Source organism: Drosophila elegans, unplaced genomic scaffold, assembly GCF_018152505.1.
Source record: "Drosophila elegans isolate 14027-0461.03 unplaced genomic scaffold, ASM1815250v1 contig_208, whole genome shotgun sequence".
Lineage (NCBI taxonomy): Eukaryota > Metazoa > Arthropoda > Insecta > Diptera > Drosophilidae > Drosophila > Drosophila elegans.
The window spans coordinates 20,641,601-20,663,392 of record NW_024545578.1 but is presented as its reverse complement, the minus strand read 5'-3'; the positions used below and the strand labels follow the sequence as shown (position 1 = coordinate 20,663,392).

General features: G+C 35.7%; 4 protein-coding genes and 1 long non-coding RNA gene across 10 annotated transcripts; 1 reads left to right on the top strand and 4 right to left on the bottom strand.

Moving 5' to 3' along the window:
• Positions 1–173: 173 nt before the first annotated feature.
• LOC108142670 lies at positions 174–1,718 on the bottom strand. Its single transcript, XM_017266674.2, has 2 exons — positions 1,160–1,718; positions 174–650 (listed from the first exon to the last, which is right to left on the bottom strand). The coding sequence occupies exons 1-2, from the start codon at positions 1,679–1,681 to the stop codon at positions 252–254; spliced, it is 921 nt and encodes a 306-aa protein (XP_017122163.1). The 5' UTR covers positions 1,682–1,718; the 3' UTR covers positions 174–251.
• Positions 1,719–1,880: 162 nt separating this feature from the next.
• On the bottom strand, positions 1,881–3,689 carry LOC108142870. Its single transcript, XM_017266943.2, has 3 exons — positions 3,324–3,689; positions 3,030–3,259; positions 1,881–2,850 (listed from the first exon to the last, which is right to left on the bottom strand). Exons 1-3 carry the CDS (start codon positions 3,639–3,641, stop codon positions 2,181–2,183), a joined length of 1,218 nt encoding a protein of 405 aa, XP_017122432.1. The 5' UTR covers positions 3,642–3,689; the 3' UTR covers positions 1,881–2,180.
• A 749-nt stretch (positions 3,690–4,438) lies between these two features.
• On the bottom strand, positions 4,439–8,376 carry LOC108142878 (trihelix transcription factor ASIL1). Its single transcript, XM_017266952.2, has 4 exons — positions 8,022–8,376; positions 5,298–5,695; positions 5,109–5,236; positions 4,439–5,053 (listed from the first exon to the last, which is right to left on the bottom strand). The coding sequence occupies exons 1-4, from the start codon at positions 8,253–8,255 to the stop codon at positions 4,656–4,658; spliced, it is 1,158 nt and encodes a 385-aa protein (XP_017122441.1). The 5' UTR covers positions 8,256–8,376; the 3' UTR covers positions 4,439–4,655.
• LOC108142879 (kelch-like protein 7) lies at positions 6,551–7,807 on the top strand. The gene is made up of 3 exons (XM_017266954.2): positions 6,551–6,685; positions 6,744–7,170; positions 7,230–7,807. Exons 1-3 carry the CDS (start codon positions 6,648–6,650, stop codon positions 7,605–7,607), a joined length of 843 nt encoding a protein of 280 aa, XP_017122443.1. The 5' UTR covers positions 6,551–6,647; the 3' UTR covers positions 7,608–7,807.
• A 2,018-nt stretch (positions 8,377–10,394) lies between the features above and the next one.
• On the bottom strand, positions 10,395–21,442 carry LOC121467118. 6 transcript variants are annotated; one of them, XR_005977246.1, is made up of 4 exons: positions 21,352–21,442; positions 11,665–11,708; positions 11,204–11,620; positions 10,396–10,657 (listed from the first exon to the last, which is right to left on the bottom strand). It is a non-coding gene; the product is annotated as an uncharacterized LOC121467118 (long non-coding RNA). The 6 variants fall into 6 exon arrangements; XR_005977250.1 differs by lacking the exon at positions 21,352–21,442 and having other exon boundaries at positions 10,395–10,657; positions 11,210–11,620; positions 11,665–11,778; XR_005977248.1 differs by lacking the exon at positions 11,665–11,708.
• Positions 21,443–21,792: the final 350 nt, after the last annotated feature.

Below are 21,792 nucleotides of genomic sequence, written 5' to 3'. Positions count from 1 at the left end.
AAAAACGTATTGGAAAAAATAAAAAAATTGAAAAACACTGTTTAGCATATTTATCTGATTTGGAAAATTAGATTAGATTAAACGATTTTGGGAGCAAAAGGTGAAGTTATCCAAGAAGCTATCAGAGACCCTTTTGGATTTCTACGAAATTAAGATGTAAAACACAGTTAAAGTGGCTTAAGCATATAATTTATTCTGTATTATTAAGTGTGTTAGACTAAGAAGATATCTTACAAGCACACGGTTAGGTGCTACAGGTCTGTGGTCAAGGATGTAACCGTGGAAATGTTGAGCCGCTCTAGCCGCCCCAAAACGAGAAGTTCATCTATGGATCGCTTGGCGTAGAACTTTTGCTCCTCGCTCAACCGCAGGAAAGCGTGTGCCCAGGACTTGGCATAGGATTCAGCTTCGGACAGGGCGCTGGCGTCGAACTGGACGCCGTTTTCCGCTGACTTGGGCTGGATTTTCTCATTTTTAAAGTCCGTCGCAGGTTGTTGGATGTCTGTTAGGTCCAGCTCGATGGGCACCTGCTCATCCATCTCCACCGTTTCACCGTCTTCCAAATCTGGTTCAGCCGACAAGTTATCCTCGGAAAACAATTTAAGCAGGGGTCGGGAATTGGTGGATTCGAAGTCACGCTCCAATTCTGCCTGTAGGTTAAAGTCGATTTAATAAAATTTGAGACAAAATTTCATTTAATTTGATTGGGATAAGTTAAGAAATTTTAACAAACAAAATATTCATATATCCTGTAAAAACTAATTCGAAGAATATTTATCCTATTCCGAATCTACTCACTCTTAAGTTCATTTTTATATATGTAAACGATTTTTTTTTTTGGTTTTGAATCATTTGAATGGGATCTGTTTTGCTAAAGCTACCATTTGGTAACCAGATAAATAATTCAAATGTTAAAAGAGAAATATATTATCTTAATGAGTTAAGATGAGATGAAATGACTAGAAGGGCGCAACTTTCCAAACGTTTTGATCCGATCAATTTTGGAACTATACTTTAAATTCTTCTAGTACATCTTAACATGGATTTTCTAAGCCAATTTAATACAAAAAGGCCATTGTAGTTCTTGAATCTTCCATTGTCATCACCCAAATAGTATCAAAAATAACAGACAAGCTCTTTCCCTATCCCACCCACTTACGGTCACCTCCACGGCGATCTCCTCCTCCAAATGGGTCTCTATTTCGTCCTCTAGGTCGCTGTACTGGGTGAGCGGATCCGTGGAGGCCTCGTAGAACCGATCGCACTTGGTGGCATAGGTTGGACGTCGCTTGCTTGTCGATTTCTGGTTGCGCGGCGCCTGAGCAGCGGCAGTGGGCGCGGGGGCGTGGTTGTAGGAGACATTGCCACCGGTGGAATTGGCATTATGTTTAAGGAAACGCACATGGCACTTGTGGATGCGGAGGTTTGAGGTTGTGCCCCCTGTGGACTGCATGACCCGCTTGCACCCGATGCAGTAGTACCTCCATTTCAGCTTGGTTCCATCGGAACGGGCTATTTCCCGGTACACGTTCCACACGGAGCTGCGCTTATTCTTCTTCACTAGCCGGTACTCGCCGGTGTTAATCTTGAGCAGGATGTCCAGCTGCGCTTCCGAGCACTTCTCCTCTTCCTCGGGAGCGTTTATAACAAACATATTTCTCCCTACAATCCGTATGGTCATAGCACAAACAACAGCCGGAGCGAAAAACAAGGTGGCATCACTGGTAGACCTTTCGATTTGATCAAAATCGATATCCCAAAAATATAAAATTATCGAACATTTTAAATTTGAGCCTCAAATTAATATTTCTATTAAAATAAAAATGCAGGCCAAAAATTATGCCCATTCAATTACTTATGATACAGAAATCGAAAAATCATTTTATTTTAAACAAATTCTGAGGTATTTTATTCGCATAAATCAAATTGGTCTTAAATGAATAAATGAAGCGATTGCCAAAATACAAAATTCTTGAGCACGTTGTGAAATAAATTCTTTTCAATTTCTACCAAATGTAATAGCTTTATATTCTGACTTGTTGCAAATTTCAAAACTCCTATTATTTTCGATAAATGATTTTGAAAGTAATCAAAAATGTATATTATGATTAATTAAACATGTATTTAAAGACATTAAGAAACTTATTGTGTAGCTGATCCATATACCGTCAGATAAGTACTCATGATTTGGAGTCTTCTTTGGAATCATTAAGAAGTCCATACAAGCTGTTCCGAAATGCCGACATCTCGTTCACAAAAAACTTCATTAGCTTACATTTTTTCCTCTCTATTAACAGCTTTTCCTCCTGTATTTCCAACATTCTAGCTGATCTTTTACGCTTAGCTCTTTTCATTTCTTCGATCGTCGCATTCTGTTGGTCGAGCTCTTCTTCGTAGTTCTCTTGGGAATGGACAGTAGAGGATTCCTCTATTTCCCTTATAATGTTGTCCTTTAGTTCGCTTAGTTCATCCATGTCCTCCTGTGATTGTTCCAGGTCATTGCATAAGTATTCATCGTCCGGTTCCGTTGGCTCATCGTTTAACTCCGTAAAGTACTTTTTATCCTTCGAAGATGTAATATGTTTTTCCGAATATTTATTATGAGCGTTTATCTGAATGGATCCATTTCCAGAGTTATCCGATCTCCTAGGCCTGTTATCCACTTTTTTATCCTTCAAAGAGCCATCAATCTTACTTATGGTTATCATGATAGTTCCATTTCCAGGTTTGTTCGATTCCCTAGGCTTGGTTTCCACGGGCTTAATGTCGGAATCGATTATCCCCTTAACGGTCTCGAAAAACTCCCACTGTGATGGTTTTCCGGTCGTTTTTTCCATGTGGACTTCTCGCCTGAAATAAAGTTATGAATTTTAGATATTAAAGGCATATACTAATAATGTTCAAGACACTTAAATTATTAGAAAACCGGTGCACAATTAAATGCCCTACCAGTAATAAGACCATAAAGAGGGTTGAATGTAAAAAAATAGTATTTTTTTAAGACAGTCTTAAAGTTTTGTGTTTCTTACCGATATTGTTGGGCAACATCATCCAATTTGTTTTTAATTTCCGTGAAAGTGAACCCCAGGGTCTTCATTTCGCCAGTTATTTTCCAGATAACCCTGACCCGCTTTTTAGTATCCCGCAGATCGGCGACATTTTGTGCCCAATACTGAAGGAGCAGTTCGGTGGCGTGGAAGGACCATTCCGCCGGCTGGGGATAGTTCCCATTGCGACGCCGCGCCGGAGGACTTGCATTCTGAAAGGTACCCCGTATAGTTGAGTTCATCTGACGAGGAAGTGGCCCATGTGCCCATGCATACCTCTTGCACTGAAGGCGTCACATCCGAGAACGTCCTGGCATTGGGATCCAGACTCTGCCGCAGGAAATCCACGTGACATTTGTGGGTGCGAAGATTCGAGGTGTTGAAGGATCGCATCACACGCTTGCAGCCGGTACAGAAGTAGAGGCCATTGATGATGGCCCCGTCGGACCGCACTATTTCCCGGTAAACCTTCCACACGGTGCTGCCCTGTTTCCGACGGAGCAACCGGTACTCGCCGCTGAGCACCTTCTGCGCGACCTCCTTTGTCGTCTCCTGGTATTTCGACTCGTCCTGCAGCGTGCGCGCCTCAATCATTTTGTCTTATTTCGTCTGAATCTAATTTGTTATTATTAACGCTGCCTATCGATGTTTCTAGAGATGAACTAGTTCGTGGGGAACCAACTTATCGAGGTCGATGAATAAATACATTTAGTTGAGTTTCCAACCAATCTCGGTGATTCCCAATTTAACCGCTCTGGCGCTTTACGGTATGGGCAATATATTTATAAAAAAAGTTTATAAAGTGATATTATCAGATCTAATGTAAAATATTTATAAAAGTGGAATTTCTGACTCTAGAATAAATATAATTTAAAACAAATTTTATTGATCGATTCACAACAATTTTAAAACCTATATAAAAAACAAAATCGAAGGCTTCGACAAGCCGAAGTTTTATATAGGGCAAATAATGTCAAATCTCCGCATGTTTTCAAAACAAACCAAATTTAGATCATTTTCTATAACATTATCGTCAAATCGGTACGTTGTTTTAGATCACTTTCCATAAAAAATCGTCCAATCGGTACCATTTTTTAAATTATGACCAGTGTACATATAAACAAATAATGGTTGCGGTTCAATAATCTATCTTTTAAACGAATGCAAAGTTTTAAGACTCTTGCTTTTAAACTGATTTCGCAAACGCCAAGGAATAAAACGGACATGGTCATATCAACGTCTAATAAAGCTGATTAATTTAAGCTAACTTTAACTGCGTTACAAACTTGTGACAAACTTAATAATAAACCTTTGCTTTAATATAACAAGATTAACGAAACCATTTTTTTAACATTTTTTTTTATGTGTATTTATTTATTTTACATAAAATGATACTTGCACATACACAGCAAATCTAAAAACAAAAATAGTAAAAATAATTCAAATGTTTTCAGATCGGTATAAGACATAGTTATTCGATTTTTAAACTTTATCAAAATATGTTCAAACCGATGAATTACAAAAAAACTCAGAATGTCGACATCTTTAAATTTTGAATTTTGTTTAGAGAGCACAAAACATTTCCGGCTATAACACTTAATGTTTATTTCACTGATTTTTGTACTTAAACAAATTAACTATGTCTTTGTGGAATGAGTTTAGCTCAAGAAGCGCTTCCTTCATAACCTGCAGCTTTTCACGCTCGATCATCAGTTTCTCCTCTTCTATTTGAAGGAGTCTATTCGAATGGCTAATCGGCATCTTTCTTTTAGTGTGATATTTGGGAACAGGCAATGGAGCTGTTTCTTCCATCTGCTCTTCGTCCACTTCATCCTGGAAGTCGGGGATAATTGGAGAGGGAGGAGCCCGCACTCTTCTGATGCTTTCCTTGGCACACAATTCACTTTCAGATTCATCCTTTTGGTCATCAACCATCGATTCATCTTTCATCAAACTCATTTCTTCGTCCTCAAATTCCGCATCCTGGCCGTAGTTTATGGTCTCAGCTGTAAGTTAAAATATAGGTTTGAGAATTGTTGTATTTACAGAACATATGTTTACCTGGATTGTCGTGCATAATGTCTTCAAAGACATCAACGGATTTGGTGCCAATTAGGAGTGCTTGAAGCTTGTGGAAGTAGTCCCACTTAGAAGGAACTCCGGTTTCCCGGACTTTCTCAGCTTCTATACTGTTAATAGTAATGGAATAGAACAATTTATCTACTATCACTGCAGTTCTGAATAACTTACCGATACTTTCGCGACATATTGTCGATTTTCGTTTTGATCTCCGTATGGCTTGGCCCAAACTGGGACATCTGTTCAGCCATTTTTCGGTAGATAGGGACATTCTTTGATTCTCCGCGGATCTCCTTTAAGTTTTGCGCCCACAGCTGCAATAACATTTGCTCTGCATCCTTTTTCCAGACATGCCGTTCCGTTTTAGTGTAGTAATCCTCGAATTGACGGGCTTTGCCTTTGGGCTTTGGGGAAATGCCATTGACTCGATCCACTGACTCAGTGGTTTTTTTCAGGGCGGGAATCTTAGCAGGTCGCGCAGTTTCCGTCTGGGATTGATCATCGCTTAGAAGGGCATGCAATGGTCGCTTTGAGCGCGGCCCTGGCTTTGGACAATCCGTAGTCTCTTCCTGAAATAAATATGTAGCTTTATTCGTAGCTTTTAACCTTATTTACTACCAATATATGTACCTAAAGCATGATTTTCTTAGCACATACACAACATATCATCATAGGTGCACCCTTCCACTTGGCCTTTTTAAATAACAGAAAACATAACTGTTTATTATTTTCAACTTTATATTGGCCTTATTTGTTTTTTATGAATTTGGTGTCAATAAAATAGTCACGATTGAATAACATGTAAAAGAAGAGATCAAATTGAGTTTCAGATACGATTTAAGACTTTTCAGTAGACTTTGAGTGAAGTATGAAAATAATTTGTTTGTTTTGATTATAAATATTTTTTTTTCTGATTTCTAAAAATTTATTAGTTGACTTAGAGGTATACAGGTAAACATAACAAGGTTCTGGCTAGTTTCATAGTTTTTCGACGCGCACCGTGCCTTCTGCTTTTTTGAAAATTAATACTTTTCAATTTTATAGGTATATTTCGTTAGCATTTGTATTCCTTAGCTGTCATTCTATTTGTACTTTGAAAAATGTAAGCACCTCTGTGTTGGACTGTTTTTTTTTTTTTTTTGTGGACCGTGGATTCTTTTCTTAAGGGCGTTGTTTATTCCATTCATAATTATTTCCCAATAAATGTGGCTTAGTTTCATCGCTCCTTAACTGTGTGATTCGACGCACAATATTATGAGAAGCTCAAATATACGGTAGTTCCCCTTTTTCAGATTATGAAGCGGTGTGGCCATATTAAAAAAAAAAAAAAAAAACTTCTAGTGGCCGCCAGTGTGCATCCAATAACTTTATCTTTCTGATCTTTCTGTAGAGCGGGTGCTTTGACGGTAATATGCGATATATTTTCTCGATATTTTAATTTGGCCACTCTATTCCAAATACTGCAGAGTCTTAAGATAAGAAAGTTAAATTATTTATTTATTATTTAGACAACCGTTTGATATGAATAATCCTTCAAATAATCCTTTCTCCACCAAAGGGTAAATTCAAAATACGTTTGTATTTAATCCAAAATGTATTCTTTCTTATTTGCGGCAGGTCTAATAGAATTTTGGATCTGCGTAAACATGGCCTCTTCTCGGATATAGTCATCCGCATTGGGAGCTTCAAATTTCAATGCCACAAGATCGTTTTGGCCTGTGCCTCGCAGTTTTTTGAAATGCTATTTCAAAGAGAAGGTTTGCAAACCGGAGAAGTCGTATTGCAGGACACTACGCCCGATATTTTTGAGATATTTCTTGACTACATCTACACAAAAGACGCCGAAGCGTTGGATTGTCTTGAAACAATACTACTGCTATCGCTTTTTAAGTGTGCGAATATGTGGCTGGCATACGAAGTAGAGAAAATTTGCGAACAAGTTTGTTTAATTCGAATTGATGCAATGGAGCCTGCGGAATTGGTACAACTTTTTGCTGTCTCCTTTCATCTGGGAAATGAATATTTGTATTCGCGCATTATTGGGGTAGGCACCATTGCTCTTAATAATTAACGTTTGAGTTGCTGATAATGTATTGATTATAGATTTTACATAAGAAAAGAAGTATTGACTGCCCGGAAGCCTTAAAATTGGGAATCGACTGCTTCATGAAGTATTTTGAGATGACTGGTGAGATGACTGTAGCGGACCGTTTTGATATGCTGGAGAAATGGGTAAACAAAAATATGCCCGAAGTGACTGGAGTTGTTGTGTTCTCAGTGCATGGAAAAAGCAACCCAAAAATTGAAGACTTTCTATCCGTCACAGATTTTGATAAGATTACTGTTATGTTGAATGATATTGACTTAATGGAAATGTCATTTCATGAATTTTACTGCCAAGCTGCAAAGTCAAATATGTTGAATCATTCAGACCAAATAGAATTAATGTATCAAATTGGTAAGAAATGTATGTATGATTGACTTTTTGGCATTTAGCTTCATAACAAACCTTAAATTAAAACTAATAAGGGACAGGAAATTATTTTGAATAAACGAAAGTCCCTGTAATGATAAAAAATATATTTAAAATCCTAAGTCTCTGGAAAGTTTATAACCTGGTTAAATATATTCTAGGGCATACACGAAATAAAAGTCGCCCAAGTGGTATGAAACTTAAACAATTTAAAAATCATAACAAACGTTAGTTACAAGTTTATATCTCCTAGTATAACTAATTTGGTAAAATCATTTCTTTTCTGCCATGTGATTTTAATAAACATAAAAGCAAAACTATACATATGTACATATGCCTGCAAGGGAATTAAAAATACATCCCCTAAGAAAATGGTCCTCTGTTTTTGAGATATGGGAATGATTATTCAATTTGAAACTCACTTCCTCCGCCTGGGATTCCTCCGCCAGGAACACCGATTCGTAAAACTTCTCATACTCGGATTTTGGCGGGAATGCGCGCTGCGGTTGTGCAGCTATGGGTTTTTTTTCACCACCAAGACTTCGATTGCGGCTGTTTAGGGCAATTCGCTTGCTCCGTGGCCCGCTGACCGTTTTCCGGGGACTAAGGGAGTCCTCCTTGGCTTTGGCGGTACTTGCACTCGTTCTCGACGGCATTGCGTTGTGCTCTCCGTTGTCCTCTCGCTGGTGACGTCAATTATTATTGTTTTGTTATTATAATTGTCTTAAAATGTTATTTTGTAATATCCTCGCGTTGTTTTTATCAGTGTGACCGGAGCTTAGCAACCTAAATATACCAAAAAAGAAAAAGCAACAATACTCAGGAATATACCGAAACTCAGGTTGAAATCGATAGTCAGCTGAAGAGAAGCAGCCCTGGTTCAGGCTGGGCGGGAATTTTAAATTTACAAAGCGATTTAGCGAAATAAAACCAAACAAACCTTACATTTTTTTTATAATTGTTAATCTTTTTAGAATATTTTGATATACAAAAATAAAAAACAGCAGCGTTTGCAGTGAATGAGATGAAAAACTAATTTCAGCTTTCAGGCTTTACATTTTTTGAGTAGAATTCATTAAGCCTGAAATAGAAAATTCTAAAGTCTGTTTGTAACAAAAAGATTGCGTTTATTCTTGTTATAATTTAATGTTTAATTTTTCTTTGAATTTTTCAGTGTTATTTTTTAGACACAATCCTTAAACATTGAAGATAAGTTAATTTGAACGAATTGATGGTGCTTACAATTGCTCTAGATGCTTTCCTATGTGGAAATTCGCACGCACTTTTAGCTAATCAAGCTAGGTCAGCCGGTATTTGCCACTGCAAATGTATCTGCATCTGCAACTGCAAACGGCATCTGCATCTGCATCTGGGAACAAGCCCAAGGCAAAGCGGACGACAACAATCAGCGACAATTGCCCAAAGATTGCGACTAATGGTTGGCCGACGCACGTCGTCGCAACAGACAGAAGGTGCCTGTGGGAGCTTTTCAACCGGTTTCGATTCACCCGTCTTCCGACTATTCCTGTCTTCACACGGAGAAAAGTCAAACCAAAAATAGGTTAAACAATTTTTTTTTTGTTAATTTTTTAAATACAAATTATTCAAAAATAAGTTATGGAAGAAACTACTTGATCGCTACAATTTATCATTTTTTTTTTCATAAAGTAAATTTAAAAACGTATTTTATTTATTAATTATTTATTTTTTCTCTGTGCTGACTCCTGGCTCCTGCTTTTGGCCGGCTGCAAAACTTTCGGCTCGTGCTCGGTGATTGCCGGCTGTGCTTGTGGCCAAAACTTATGGTTTAGCATTTAACCTGTCACTTAATCGAAAAAAAAAACTGCCCTCTGCCATCCAGAAGTTTTTTAATGACGCTTGGCTCGTGCCGCAGCAGCTGTTGGAGCAAGACGTTTTTTCCAGCTCCCCACTGTTAGATGTTCCAGATACGAAACACTATCTGGACAATATTGAAAGCTTTAAGCAACCTACCAAATACTCTCTAATATAAACCTTTATAAATTTAATAATATAAATTTATTTCTTAATGAATATAATTTTACTGAACAGTTTTGAGGAAGAATAAATGTTTTAAATTGTGGTTTAATTATAATATAATTATATTAATATTTCGACCTTTGTTAATTGAAAAATAAAATACTAAATATAATTTCGTGTGTGTCTTGAAGCTAAAAAGAAATCTTATAAAGATGTCTTCTGTTACTTAAATAACTTGACTACATAAAAAGGATTAATTTTAAAACTATGGTTTGAGTATAAATTATAAAAATCTTAATTATGCTTCAAAGAATAATTAAAAATATTATATTATTATTTATTAACTGCATACAAAGACATTTTAAAATTTAAAAACTTAATTTTCTATAGAAATATGTCTTCATATAATTTTCTCTAGAGGAAAACTACAACTGGAGCTGCAATTATGATGCCATGGCTCCCTCTGAATCCCAATTCAGGCAGCAGCACATAAACACGCTGATCCAACTGTCTTGCTGATCGTAGCTTTCCTCATTGTGTCGAGCCAACTTAATTGTTTCTTGTGGCTGCTGACATTGTTTCTTTTTTGCCATCCGCTCGGGAACCCCATTGCAGCTTAAAAAACCCGACAACTGTGGCCATGACTTTGTGCAACTGGCGACATCACAGCCACTGTCGCACACTCGGAAAAATATCCATTAAAAATAGTAATCAAATAACTTAAATAGTAATAAAATATTTAATTTATCAATTAAAATTTGTAAGGGTTATATAATACATACATGAATGTTAATAATTGTTAACGATTTTTTTTTGTTCGTTTTTTGCTTAACCCATTTTTTTTTGTGTGCAGGAACATTTACAACTTGCCGATGGCCTCATGGCATCATTATGGGACTGGCTCCGAAGTTGAGACTGGGCGAGACCTTATTTGTTTGGCGCATAATTTAAGTTAAAGCCCGTGCAAATGTCGTATTGTTGAATGTTTTCCGTCGTCTGTTGCATGTTGCCAGTTGCATGTTGCTTGTTGCCAGTTGCCTACGCGATTGGTTGCATACATCTGTTGCCCAGAAAAGAAAATTAAATAAAATGAGGATTCACTTGATTGGATAAAACAACTGGTGTGTTTTATATTTATTAGCAATAACGGTTGCAGTTATTTCGAATTCTTATTGAGTCTCTTATAACAAAATAAAAATTTTTCAAATTATTATTTATGGTTGTTATCAGAATTTAACACTGGCCGATTAAAATAATGATTATGATTAATAATAATAAGAGTGTATTATGTTAATTCGTGTGTCAAAAGCAAGCTTTTATAATTTTATTCTTTAAAATTAGTGCGACATTTAATTAATATTCTGTTTTATAATGTAATATTGCAATGGCAGCCATCGGTTTGGAGCGTTTCAAAAAAAGTTAAACTGAATTAACAAGTATAAAAAATTGTCTTCAAATTTAGACACTATATTTTTGAATAATATACATTAATTAATGACAACAAAAAACAATCGAATCAAAAATGTAAAAACGATACTTTCTTTTAATTCGTTTATAAATCATTTCAAATGTTTTAAGATATATTTAAATATTTTAAGATTTATACCTTCACCTCTGCTAGCATTGTTTTGTGTGTATTGGGGGCATGGCCCAATCCCAGTCCTTTCTGGAAGTGCCTGCTGGCGCTTGATTGCAGGTTGTCATGAGATCGGCGCACTCGACGCGCATCCATTCAGTCAGGAGCGACAGACGGCACATATCCCCACATCCTATGCCTGGAGGATCACCAACGACCAGCGTGTCTCTCCAATTGCATTTAGGTTGGCCATGTCCCTTTTTTGACGTGGGTCGATGTCGCTCGGTTCTTACATGAGTTCCCCAACTGGTTTTTCAGATCGGAGAATTGGCAGCAGGGTGGCGTGCCCACAATTGTTAGATTGTATTATATTATTGCATTTTCCATCTCTAAATCGCTTACAGATCACGCTCAGAGCTTCTCTGGCGGGCAAAGCACATGGAAAAACTACAAATAATATTATGAATATTTTCTTAATACAAAATACATACATTTACTGTACAAACATTCGACGTGCCATGAATTGAACCATTATCTGCCAAGCAAATGAAGGATTGAAGCATTCGGGATATAGAATTTTCGAATCGTTCTGTACCCTCTATTTCCTATAAAACTACATAGACTTATAGCCATATATAACACATATTTATATAATATTAAAGTATATAGTGCAAGAATACAAATTTAACCTTATACTTCTTAACTTATTATTATAAATATATGTTACTTTATATATTACTTTAATATTATTATAAACATATGTTTAATATCTTAAGCCTTAAATAAAATATATTTTTGTCTCTTGAACATTATTAAGCTCAATTATTCTAGATTTAATTAAATTATGTAATATTTTTCTCTGTGCAACACTTCATAACTATATTGACACAAGTCTGGCCATAAAGTAACACAACTTATGCGGACGGTGTGTAGCACCATGTGGGTGGGTGGTACAGCCAGATAAGATATGTATGTACATATGTACATCATACATATGCCTGCCTAAACCGAACAAAATCTGCATAAATGTGCCACAGCTGAAGCGTTCCCAACGAGGCATAAGTGTTATTTTTTGGCCTAAAGAAGTACCCAAAGCTTCAGACTTTGGAAAACCCAACGAGTTTCACAAGAATTAGATAGTTGGCATATTACTTTCACAATGGCTAACTATTAATTTCTTTTCATTTGAAATTTTAAAAGACATATAATACATATGGGATTTCCTAAAACATATAACAAGTAAGGGAGCTTATTACAAAATAAGGTTGCATTCTTGCAGAGATAAATTGATTTTGTTTAAAAAAAAAGATACTACTATGGTTTTACAATTTATAGAGAAGGATTGGACATTAAACTTAGAAAATTGTTTTTTCACAAACGTAAATAGGTTTCAAACAGCACTTTATGGTACTCATTCTAGTGGGAAGAAGTTGTTTTTTAGATAGCAGTTACATCCAAACTTTGTTTATACGTAGATGTATCAATTAGGCCGACAAGCCCAACAAAGACTGTTAAATCCGTGGGCTGAGCTTAACCTAATTTACTCGACCATCATCTCACCGCGGCACAAAAGTTCTTAGAAGAAGAGAATAACAAATAATTTCCAACGTCTATCGTTTGAATCTTACTGTGAACAACATTAAATGAGACTATCCGGCTTAAACATACAAAGCCAGGTTCAAAGATAACCAACAGAGATTGAATGGATGTGGGACCATTTTCCCAGATGAACAGGAAACTCGACTTTGAGATACCCAGAATTTAAGTGAAAGGCTAAAGATATCAGTGAAGAAATTTGACGGATTTTTAAGACTTAGGAATATTACAATGAATAAAAGGGAAATTTTTGACAATTTCATGTCCCTACATTATTATCTGGTCGGTTAAAAACATTGAGGATGGCAGAAAATAAATACTACCCAGATTGAATTAGACCCTTTTGGGGTCTTCAATGTTCTTATAGATTAGTTCAGTATACTCTTCAACTGTACGAATAGGGTGGGTAAAAACGAATTTGATTTGAGGAAAGTCAATTACTGTGGAACCCGTTTAGAACACGAAACCAATAGGACGGCTTATCAGAACGATTGAGCGTGCCCCAAACAGTTCGCTGCAATGAAAATTAATTATGTGTGTGCACTGAAAATAATTTTGTGAATTATTATTTTGAGGATAGTTATAATAATTATATAGATAATTTATAGCAAAAATTTTTTGCAATGCCTTATAAATGTACAAAATATACAAAAAAAAATAATGACATTTATAGCAAAAAAATTGGCATTTTGTACCCAAGCTACAAAAAATTGTATATTTATACATTACATTGCTTTTAAAATAAAAAAATATACAAATATTTTTAAATAAGAAATCATACATATGTTGGCAAACTATTTTAAATAAATCTGGCTTAAAAGGACACAATTTTTTTTTATGTGTGTGTGTGAGTGGACTATCCCCCTAGTCGGCGACAGGGAAACAGTAGCAGTAAAAAGTTTAATGAGCTGAGAAGAGGAAGAACAGCAACAACACCAACCACAACTTCAACCGCAACAACAACAGGAACCAGAAGAACTGAAAACAAAAACAAAGAACGATCGAAAAGCGCGTTTGTTTTGATTGTGCGACAAAGACAGAGGGGCACAAAACAAGACATAAGAAAGAAGGAGCCGAAGAAGGAGAAAGAAAAACGATGGAAAACGCGACAACGGCTTTTAAATTAAAAAGTTGCTGGCACAGCAAAAGCGCATAAAACAAACCAAAGACCGAAAGAGACGGAGCACCGCCAAACAAACTGGTTTAAAAACTCCCACTCACACACGCTTAAACCTCCGAAGGCTCTCTTTTGCAGGAAAAGTCTCTTCTGAGAGACTCTTTCTGCGACTCTTTCAGGCTTCTCTTTTAAGCTCGTCTCTTTCGGATTCTCTCGATTTCCACAAAACTTATTGTTTACGTTTTGCGAAAAATGGTACCCGAAAATAAAAACAAATCAAAAAGGTATTCTGTCCGATTTTCAAAAGGATATAGTTTGTTTTATTTTAATTATTAAAACAGACAAATTACAAATAAAAATTTGTCTTACTGCTTATTTTTAAATAGTTCTAGAAATTAAAAATTATTTTTAATAGGAATTTAAAATTTTTTAAGTTGTTAATTTTTACTTTGCAATCTAAAACGAATATTACTATATCAAAACGTGACCTAGACAACAAGCAAATAAAGTTTCTGGTTTGTACACAAGAGAGTACAGGCATATTACCCTTGGGTAACGGGCAAAACTTGTTGACCATTAAGAGAATTCGAGTGAAACGATGTTAAAAAATTTAAAAACAATATATAAAAATCTTGAAGTCCGTTGTATACTCAGTTTGGATAATAGAAAAGTTTCAATCATTTTTTCTACAGTCATATTTTTGTAAACTATATTTTTTATGGCTATATATTCAAATCTTATTTTTCAGATTGTATGTATTTATGTTAGATTAATTTAAAATTTGTTTAAAATAAAATTCTTATTTTTTTTCTTTTCGATGACCTAACTTTCTTTTCTAGTCTTCATTATTTGAAAGCTTTCCAGATCTACTAAGACAATCTTTTCTCTTGGCTGCTTTATTAGGCTGCGACACGAGCGGAAAAGTGGGTTAAATTAATAAGTTAAGGCGGTTTCGGTTCAGTTTGGGTTGAATTGGCGTCATCTTTTTGGGCTGGTTGCCAATCTCTGGCTGTTACCATAGTTCCTTTTTCCTGGCCCGGATCGTGACTCGTTTTGCGTGCAGGAAAGAAAAAAAGTGGGGCCCCCGAAAACCGTCGCCGCTCAAGATATAATTGTTCGATTGATAAAGCTGGCAGCGACCCGAGACCCGAGACCCGGCCATGTTGGTCTAATTTATTTGCGCCTTGAAGTTCCCGCCCCTCTATTATCGTTGGCTTTTGTTTTTGGTCAGCAGAATGCAATAAAGTCAAATAAGTCAAATGCGGTAAGTCCTATAATAAAGTGGCACCCACGTCGACCAGTAGTCGGACTTGTATTGACCCCATAATTCCCGTGCTTAATTGATTACCTTCAGGTCCAATGGTGGGTGGATGAGTGGCATTAATGTTGCTGGGCAGTATGTAAAATATTTTACGTTCGCTTTGTTTCTTGGTGCCCACACTATCTGCTTCTGATAATGGCATATATCTTTTGACTTCCTAAAAAGCCCGGCAGTCTCGACTTTAAAATTTCGTTTTTTCTCTCGCTTTCTTGCTATCAAGAAACTGTTTCTTTGTTCAAAAAACTGCGATCTTGAACTTAAAGATGTTCTAGTAAAAATAATATAATATTTTTATTTCCTGTAAACAAAGTTTATCGTCTTGCGAATATCCGCTAGGGAAAATTAACTGCAGCTTATTACTCCGATGGGGAAAATAAACATTTATATGTTTGAAGAATGACATAATTTTTTAGGTATTTTTATAACAAATTAAAAAACAATTTCTTAGCCATGTTGATAACAAATTTCTAAAAACTTGTACATTTATCTAAAATTAATTTGTTAAATTGTCTTTCTATATTCCAAATTTATCTATATATTTAAAAAAAAAACAAAAAATAAAATGAAATAAAATTTTTAAAAATATTTGTTAAACTCGTATATGTGTATGTTCTGAAAAAATTTGGTACTTGAGGAAGCTTTGCTTCAAATTTCTCTACTTTTGTCAAAATAAAATTTATAATGAAATAATTTTAAAATGCCTATTTATGTTTCTTTTGAAATAACTTGGTAGAAACGCGAAACTATTTGAGACACAAAATGTAATAAATTAAAAAATGTTTTATAGCTGTGGAATTATATGAATAATAATTTTGCAAAAGATAATACATTTTTTTGTGATCTCAAAGTCAAATTAATATTTTTATTTTTATTTTTCAAGAAATTCTGTGCTTTAATCACAATCAAATTAATTGTTTCAATAAAAAAAATCATTACGTGTCCTATTTGTGCATCTAACATAGAATCTGTAGAGTTTCCATCGCCTATTTGAGCTATTCGCTATCGATGAGAGAAAGCTCATGTTACATGACTCGACATCTTCTGCTGCCTATATGCACAGAAAATAATTTTAAGTTTCGTATAAAAATGTTATAAAAATAAATTTAATTTTTAAATAAGGCTGTATCTGCCCATTACTCTGATAATGAATGTGTAAATACAATATGAAAGATTTGATGGTTAGTGTTGATCTCAGTTAAGTGATCTAGTTTCTCGCTGTGTGGCATATGTCATCTGTGGTGCAGTTCAATCGTCCGGAGATGGCGACTTGTCACTGCCCGAGAGACTGGGACTTGTGGAACAGCATCGCATGGCATCGCATGGCATCGCATGGCATCGCTTGTCACTAAATTGACCCATTTCGGGGCTTAAGGCGATGCCGCAAAAGATGCGGCAAGGAAAATGGGAGAAGAAAACCAGACTGACGGGCTTAGAAGCAGAATCTTGGGATGCAATGGGGGAGGCAAGCTTCGAGCTCCAAGCTCCAAACTTCAACCAGTTGCACTGACTTGTGCATGTAGGTACAACCGATACATGCCTGGAAACATTCTTCTGGGCCACTTGGAAACTCTCCGAGTATTCCATTCTCATTCTGCGACTGTTCTCCGGCTGACCATTGCATTCTTATCTTAATATGCACACATTTCTTCTTCGTGCTTCTGGTTCTTTTGGATCTCCGGTTCAGAAGAGCACTGCTACGTGCGTTGCTTACTTTGCAGCATTTCTCCTTTCTTCTCCACCTTTCTTTTCCTCATTAGCAAGTCGAGTAACGGTGCACATTGTTGTCGGTTATGCAACGCCATATAGGATGGCAGTGCCCCCTGGAACAGTTCCGGTCAAGATAATAGATGTCCAGTCACAAATTTAAATACAACCATTCCATCTGAACTTATTAAATTATATACATGTGTATATATATTCAAAGTTGACAGAAGTGGTTAGACTTGGAATTTAAAAAAACATATACACCTTCAAAAATAAATAACATGATAAAGAATTAAAGGTCCAGCCCAAATAAATACTTATAAATATTCAGTTGCACAGAAAATGTATCTACGACTTTAATTGTGTAAAAATTTTGATACAAAAAAAAAACTGAAAACTAATTTTTTACTTTCATGAGATATTTTTAAAATTTTAAGAAGCAGTGATTCTACCCATTTGTTTTGTAATTTAGAAAAGATGTTATTTATTTAAATGTAATTCGCAATCCTAAATGGTTCTTTCTTAAATTAAAAATATATATATCTTTAACATTTAAAATTTGTTGGACATTTCTTAATGGCCCAAATTATTTAATAAAAACATATTAGTAAGTATCTACGTCTGCAGCTCTGCAAACCAAGCTTCTAAATATCTTTATCCCTCTCAACTTGTATTTCTCCCCGTCTTTCTATCCACTCTTGATCGCTGGGTTATGACATAAATTGTCCAGCCTCCACATCGTTTATTGACGGCTTAATTATGCTGATGAGTTCGCTTTGACAATTATTATTGTTCTGCAAATTGCAGGGCGGCAATTTTCGAAATCTTTGTGCGTAGCGGAGCATCATTTGAAACTTATTTATACACACTATTTGTTGAGTTAAAATGGAATATTGTGTCTGAATTGTGAAGAGCTGTCCGGAGTTTTATTTTGTGGGTTTCGATTAAAATTTTTTTTTAATTATTTAAGAACAAAAGTTAATACTCATAAAACCCGAGCTCAGAAATTCACCAAGTGTTATAACACCTTTAAATTAAAAGTGAAATTAATCGATTGCGAAGCGATTAAGGTTAAGCTACAGACTTACTTTTGTGTAAGCTTGAAAACAAACACCAATATGTCCACATTTTAGTGAAATTAATTAAACAGTTACACAAGTTTCTTAGCCGATTCCATTTTGAAAACTTTCATAATTTAACCCACATTTAAGCATTGATTAATAACATAACCCATTTTTCTTTTGAATCTATGTCGAATACCAAACAAATTCGCATGCCAACATAAATCATCTGCTTTCGAGTCTTTTGTCTCCCTGCGAGACCCATTTAAGATAGATGGCCACCAGCTGACCTCAGACCGCTGAAGAGCTTACAGCAAATGGGATTATCTACAAATGAAATCATAATTTTTCTGCAAAGACCAAATATACATCTTAATTATTACCTTTTTTTCGGTAATAATTTGCATGGTTTCCCGTGGCAACTAATTAACATTAATCATACGAACCACAAGCCGAAATGCTCGAAAAACATACAAATATTCACGGTCACTCTCACTTTGAACATTAAAAAACGTATGGTGAAAAGACGGGCATGGATTTAATGAGCCGCTAGACATTCATCAGAAAATTATGAATTTGTTTGGCCAGAGTTGAGTGAACCCGGACTGAGCTCGTGATTTTGGTACATATGAACCCTTGGGCCTAGGCAAAATCACTCGCGTTAATTAAGCAGCGCGTTTGAAATTTGTACAAATTTTAATTTAGTATTCATGTATTCAGCAGTGAGTCAGTTAGTAGTGCTTTTTCTAACACGGTTTTTTGGGGGGACCCAGAAAATGAACCGGAAAGCACGCGATGTTGATCTTTAGTGGGAACCAGTTGTCACCGACTTTGGCTTGTTCTTTGACTCAAAATACATTCATATCTGCTGTCTCGGAAAATGAGAATCCTATGCTGGTTGAAATATTTGATCGCATTTAGATAAACCAGAGGTGGAAGTCGTTTCAAGGTAGCCATAAACTAATTTACATATTAGAAAGCCCTCCGAAATTGATTAGCTTCGATAGCGCAGATTTATTCTGCCACTATCCATCGCATCTTTCATCTAGGCATATCTAATCGCCTGTGGGATGTTCGGCTTATAAATGTATGCCAATTTTTCGCTTGCTTTTGTTGGTTTGTTTTTTTTTTTTTTTACCTATTTTACTGAGAAATTTTGTCATTTTAGTGGCACACATTTTGAGATTTCTCATCAATGGCCTTACTTATTTTTCGCAATTGTTTTTTATATTCCTCTTTTTTGTTATTTCTATGTCTTGAGCTTGTTTTATGTGTGAAAAATCTGCTTGGTTGTTTTCTTAATGATTTTGTACATTTTTTTTTATCGAATTCTCATTGTTCAATCATTGGGACTTTGTCTATTTGGTTTTTAATTTTTTATGGAACGTGGGATAGCTTGTGGGATTGCAAAATTTGTAAAAGTTTGCAAGAGTGTGGGAAGAAATTAGAGAGTTGACGAGGGGCTTATCAAAATTTCACTAGATATTTCAGCTGGAATTACCCATAAAGCAGGTTTACCCTTCATATAAGGCATTTCCATAGAATTCTTTTCTCTAATCGCTGCACTCGGCAATCAAGCAATTGGCAAAGAATTTCCTTTATGCTCATATGTGGCTACAAAATATCTTTTGCTCTGTGGCAAGGTATTTATCTCAAGTGGAAAGGAGAACGTCAGGAGGGGGGAATCTGAAAAGGTGTCAGTTGAGATTGCGATTGCACGCAAATCGAAGAATTTCCAACGTGGGAAAACGAGTTCGACATCGCCCCGAAATCAAGTCAAGCTGAAAAGCGTTAAAAGCTTAAACAAACAACGAGTGACACAGAAAGAAAATTGATTAGTTTAATCCTGATATTATATCGCTACAAAAATATGTATCATTGTATCAGTTTCTGCTGGAAGAATATATTTTCACCAATAAAACTATATAATTTCTTATTTCTTATTTAAATCATGGTCACTTAAAATGGAAAATAGGTGTGGTTTTTTTTTCCTGTGCATCGATCGAGCCATTGCAACAGGCAAATCGCTCACGCGTTGCATGAAATGCTAAAGGAAAACCACAATAGATACGAGATACAAGCTATCCAACCAAAGATACGTTCGTTCGAGTATCGATTGCAGCTCATCTGAGACACTTTTTTGGCTACGATCGAATTGTTGCAATTTCCTCTGGTCGGCAATTTCCCGCGTCACCATTAGCGAGCCCCACTCTTCGGCATCTTCTACTTGGCCGGCACTTAATTGTCTATAATTATGCATTAATGAATGCATCTGGCCGAGAGCACGAAATCATGTTTGAGAATTCTTGCATGAAACGTTGCATGCTCTAGCCAACTTTCCGTCTTACCGTCTTTCCGTCCCCACCTTTTATGCAGATCGCATTCGACTATTGGAGATCGATAAATCCGCAAATTGCACGCTTCGATCGCATGTCGTTGATAATGATCGCTGTTCCAAATGCTCTTCTAGCTCTAAGTCAGTGGCCATGGATGAGTGTGCCTTGCTTGAAGGGGTTATTTCGAATCACTAACGTCTGAATATATGCTTCAGCTGAGCTCAGCGATTGACTCAGTTTTTCCTGCTATGTATTTGATTCCGCTTAAATTTCAAGTTTTGGTTCGTCTTTTGGTTCATAAAAAACGGTCTCTATTAAAGTTTTTACATATATTTTGTTCCATTTCTTCATATTTTTTTATACTTTTCATATTTAATAACACAGATGCACAGCAGAAAAATTCCAATAATCATTTGTACTTTTCCATAATAATTGGGTGCTCATAAGTGAAATCCCATACAAGTCTACATCAGCTAAGAATTCCGCGGTTTCAAAAATTTACAACTGGAATTATAGTAATTTTGTAAAGTTTGAGAAGAAATTTAAAAACACAAAAATGTTGATTTTAATGCTTTAAACAATTTTATTAAATATCCTTTTGAATACTTATGAATTAAAACACCCAGAGTGGACTGTAGATTCCAAGAGAAATTAAAATTGTTTTCAATAATGATGTATTTTTTTACAGGCACTTTAAGATGACAGAAATTGTGTAAAATTCAGAGCATATTCAATGGTAGATTTGGGAATTTTTTTTTAAAAATTAACTCTGGTTAATTAAAAGTTTTCTTTCTTTTCTTTTCATCAAAAGTAGCCAGAACAGCTCAGAAATAAAACACCAACATTTGATTTGGTTTGAAATTTGCTTAAATGGATTTCTAGTACCCCTGCATATATATATACATTACTATAACAATTTAGGTAATATATTATCTTTATGCGGACATAACCGGAGTTTTAATTTCAATTTTGTTGAAATAATGTATGTTAATCAAGAACTAAGCATAAGCGACAATCCAAACAAAGCACCCAAGCAACTTTACCACTTTCCTAGGAGCGTTGTACTACATTTTAAGTTAACTTGGGAGCTTAGAAGCCGTTCTAAGACCGCACACATTCAACCTTCTTCACTAATTGCGGCCCACACACAAACTGAACCTGGCCCAAAACCATACCGATAAGTGTGAGTTTGAGTACCAGTATGGGGCTGAGTTCGGGTTTGAGTACGAGTACAAGTACGAGTACGAGTATGAGTACGAATACGAGTACACACTTGCCTGCCCGGTGGCTGGAAAAACAATTTAACATTTTGCACGTTGGCGACAGATTTGCATCTGAATATGCAAGCACAATAAATTGTTTGCCATGGCAAAAGCAACAATGTAAAGTGCATACTTTAATGCGGCATTTTGTCTATTTAATTAAATTTTGATTAATTGTCAATGCACCACGAAACGTTCATTAGTTACAATGAAATATTGAGT

Excerpts from the sequence above, each read along its gene's own strand:
- LOC108142878 (XM_017266952.2), bottom strand. The coding sequence starts at position 8,255 with ATGCCGTCGAGAACGAGTGCAAGTACCGCCAAAGCCAAGGAGGACTCC. Across the intron at positions 5,237-5,297 it reads AATATGTCGCGAAAGTATCG|TATAGAAGCTGAGAAAGTCC; the intron begins GTAAGTTATTCA and ends TACTATTAACAG. Across the intron at positions 5,054-5,108 it reads CATTATGCACGACAATCCAG|CTGAGACCATAAACTACGGC; the intron begins GTAAACATATGT and ends TTTAACTTACAG.
- LOC108142670 (XM_017266674.2), bottom strand. The coding sequence starts at position 1,681 with ATGACCATACGGATTGTAGGGAGAAATATGTTTGTTATAAACGCTCCC. Across the intron at positions 651-1,159 it reads AGATCGCCGTGGAGGTGACC|GCAGAATTGGAGCGTGACTT; the intron begins GTAAGTGGGTGG and ends TTTAACCTACAG.
- LOC108142870 (XM_017266943.2), bottom strand. The coding sequence starts at position 3,641 with ATGATTGAGGCGCGCACGCTGCAGGACGAGTCGAAATACCAGGAGACG. Across the intron at positions 3,260-3,323 it reads TGACGCCTTCAGTGCAAGAG|AATGCAAGTCCTCCGGCGCG; the intron begins GTATGCATGGGC and ends GGTACCTTTCAG. Across the intron at positions 2,851-3,029 it reads GATGTTGCCCAACAATATCG|GCGAGAAGTCCACATGGAAA; the intron begins GTAAGAAACACA and ends ACTTTATTTCAG.
- LOC108142879 (XM_017266954.2), top strand. The coding sequence starts at position 6,648 with ATGAATAATCCTTCAAATAATCCTTTCTCCACCAAAGG. Across the intron at positions 6,686-6,743 it reads AATCCTTTCTCCACCAAAGG|GTCTAATAGAATTTTGGATC; the intron begins GTAAATTCAAAA and ends TATTTGCGGCAG. Across the intron at positions 7,171-7,229 it reads TGTATTCGCGCATTATTGGG|ATTTTACATAAGAAAAGAAG; the intron begins GTAGGCACCATT and ends TATTGATTATAG.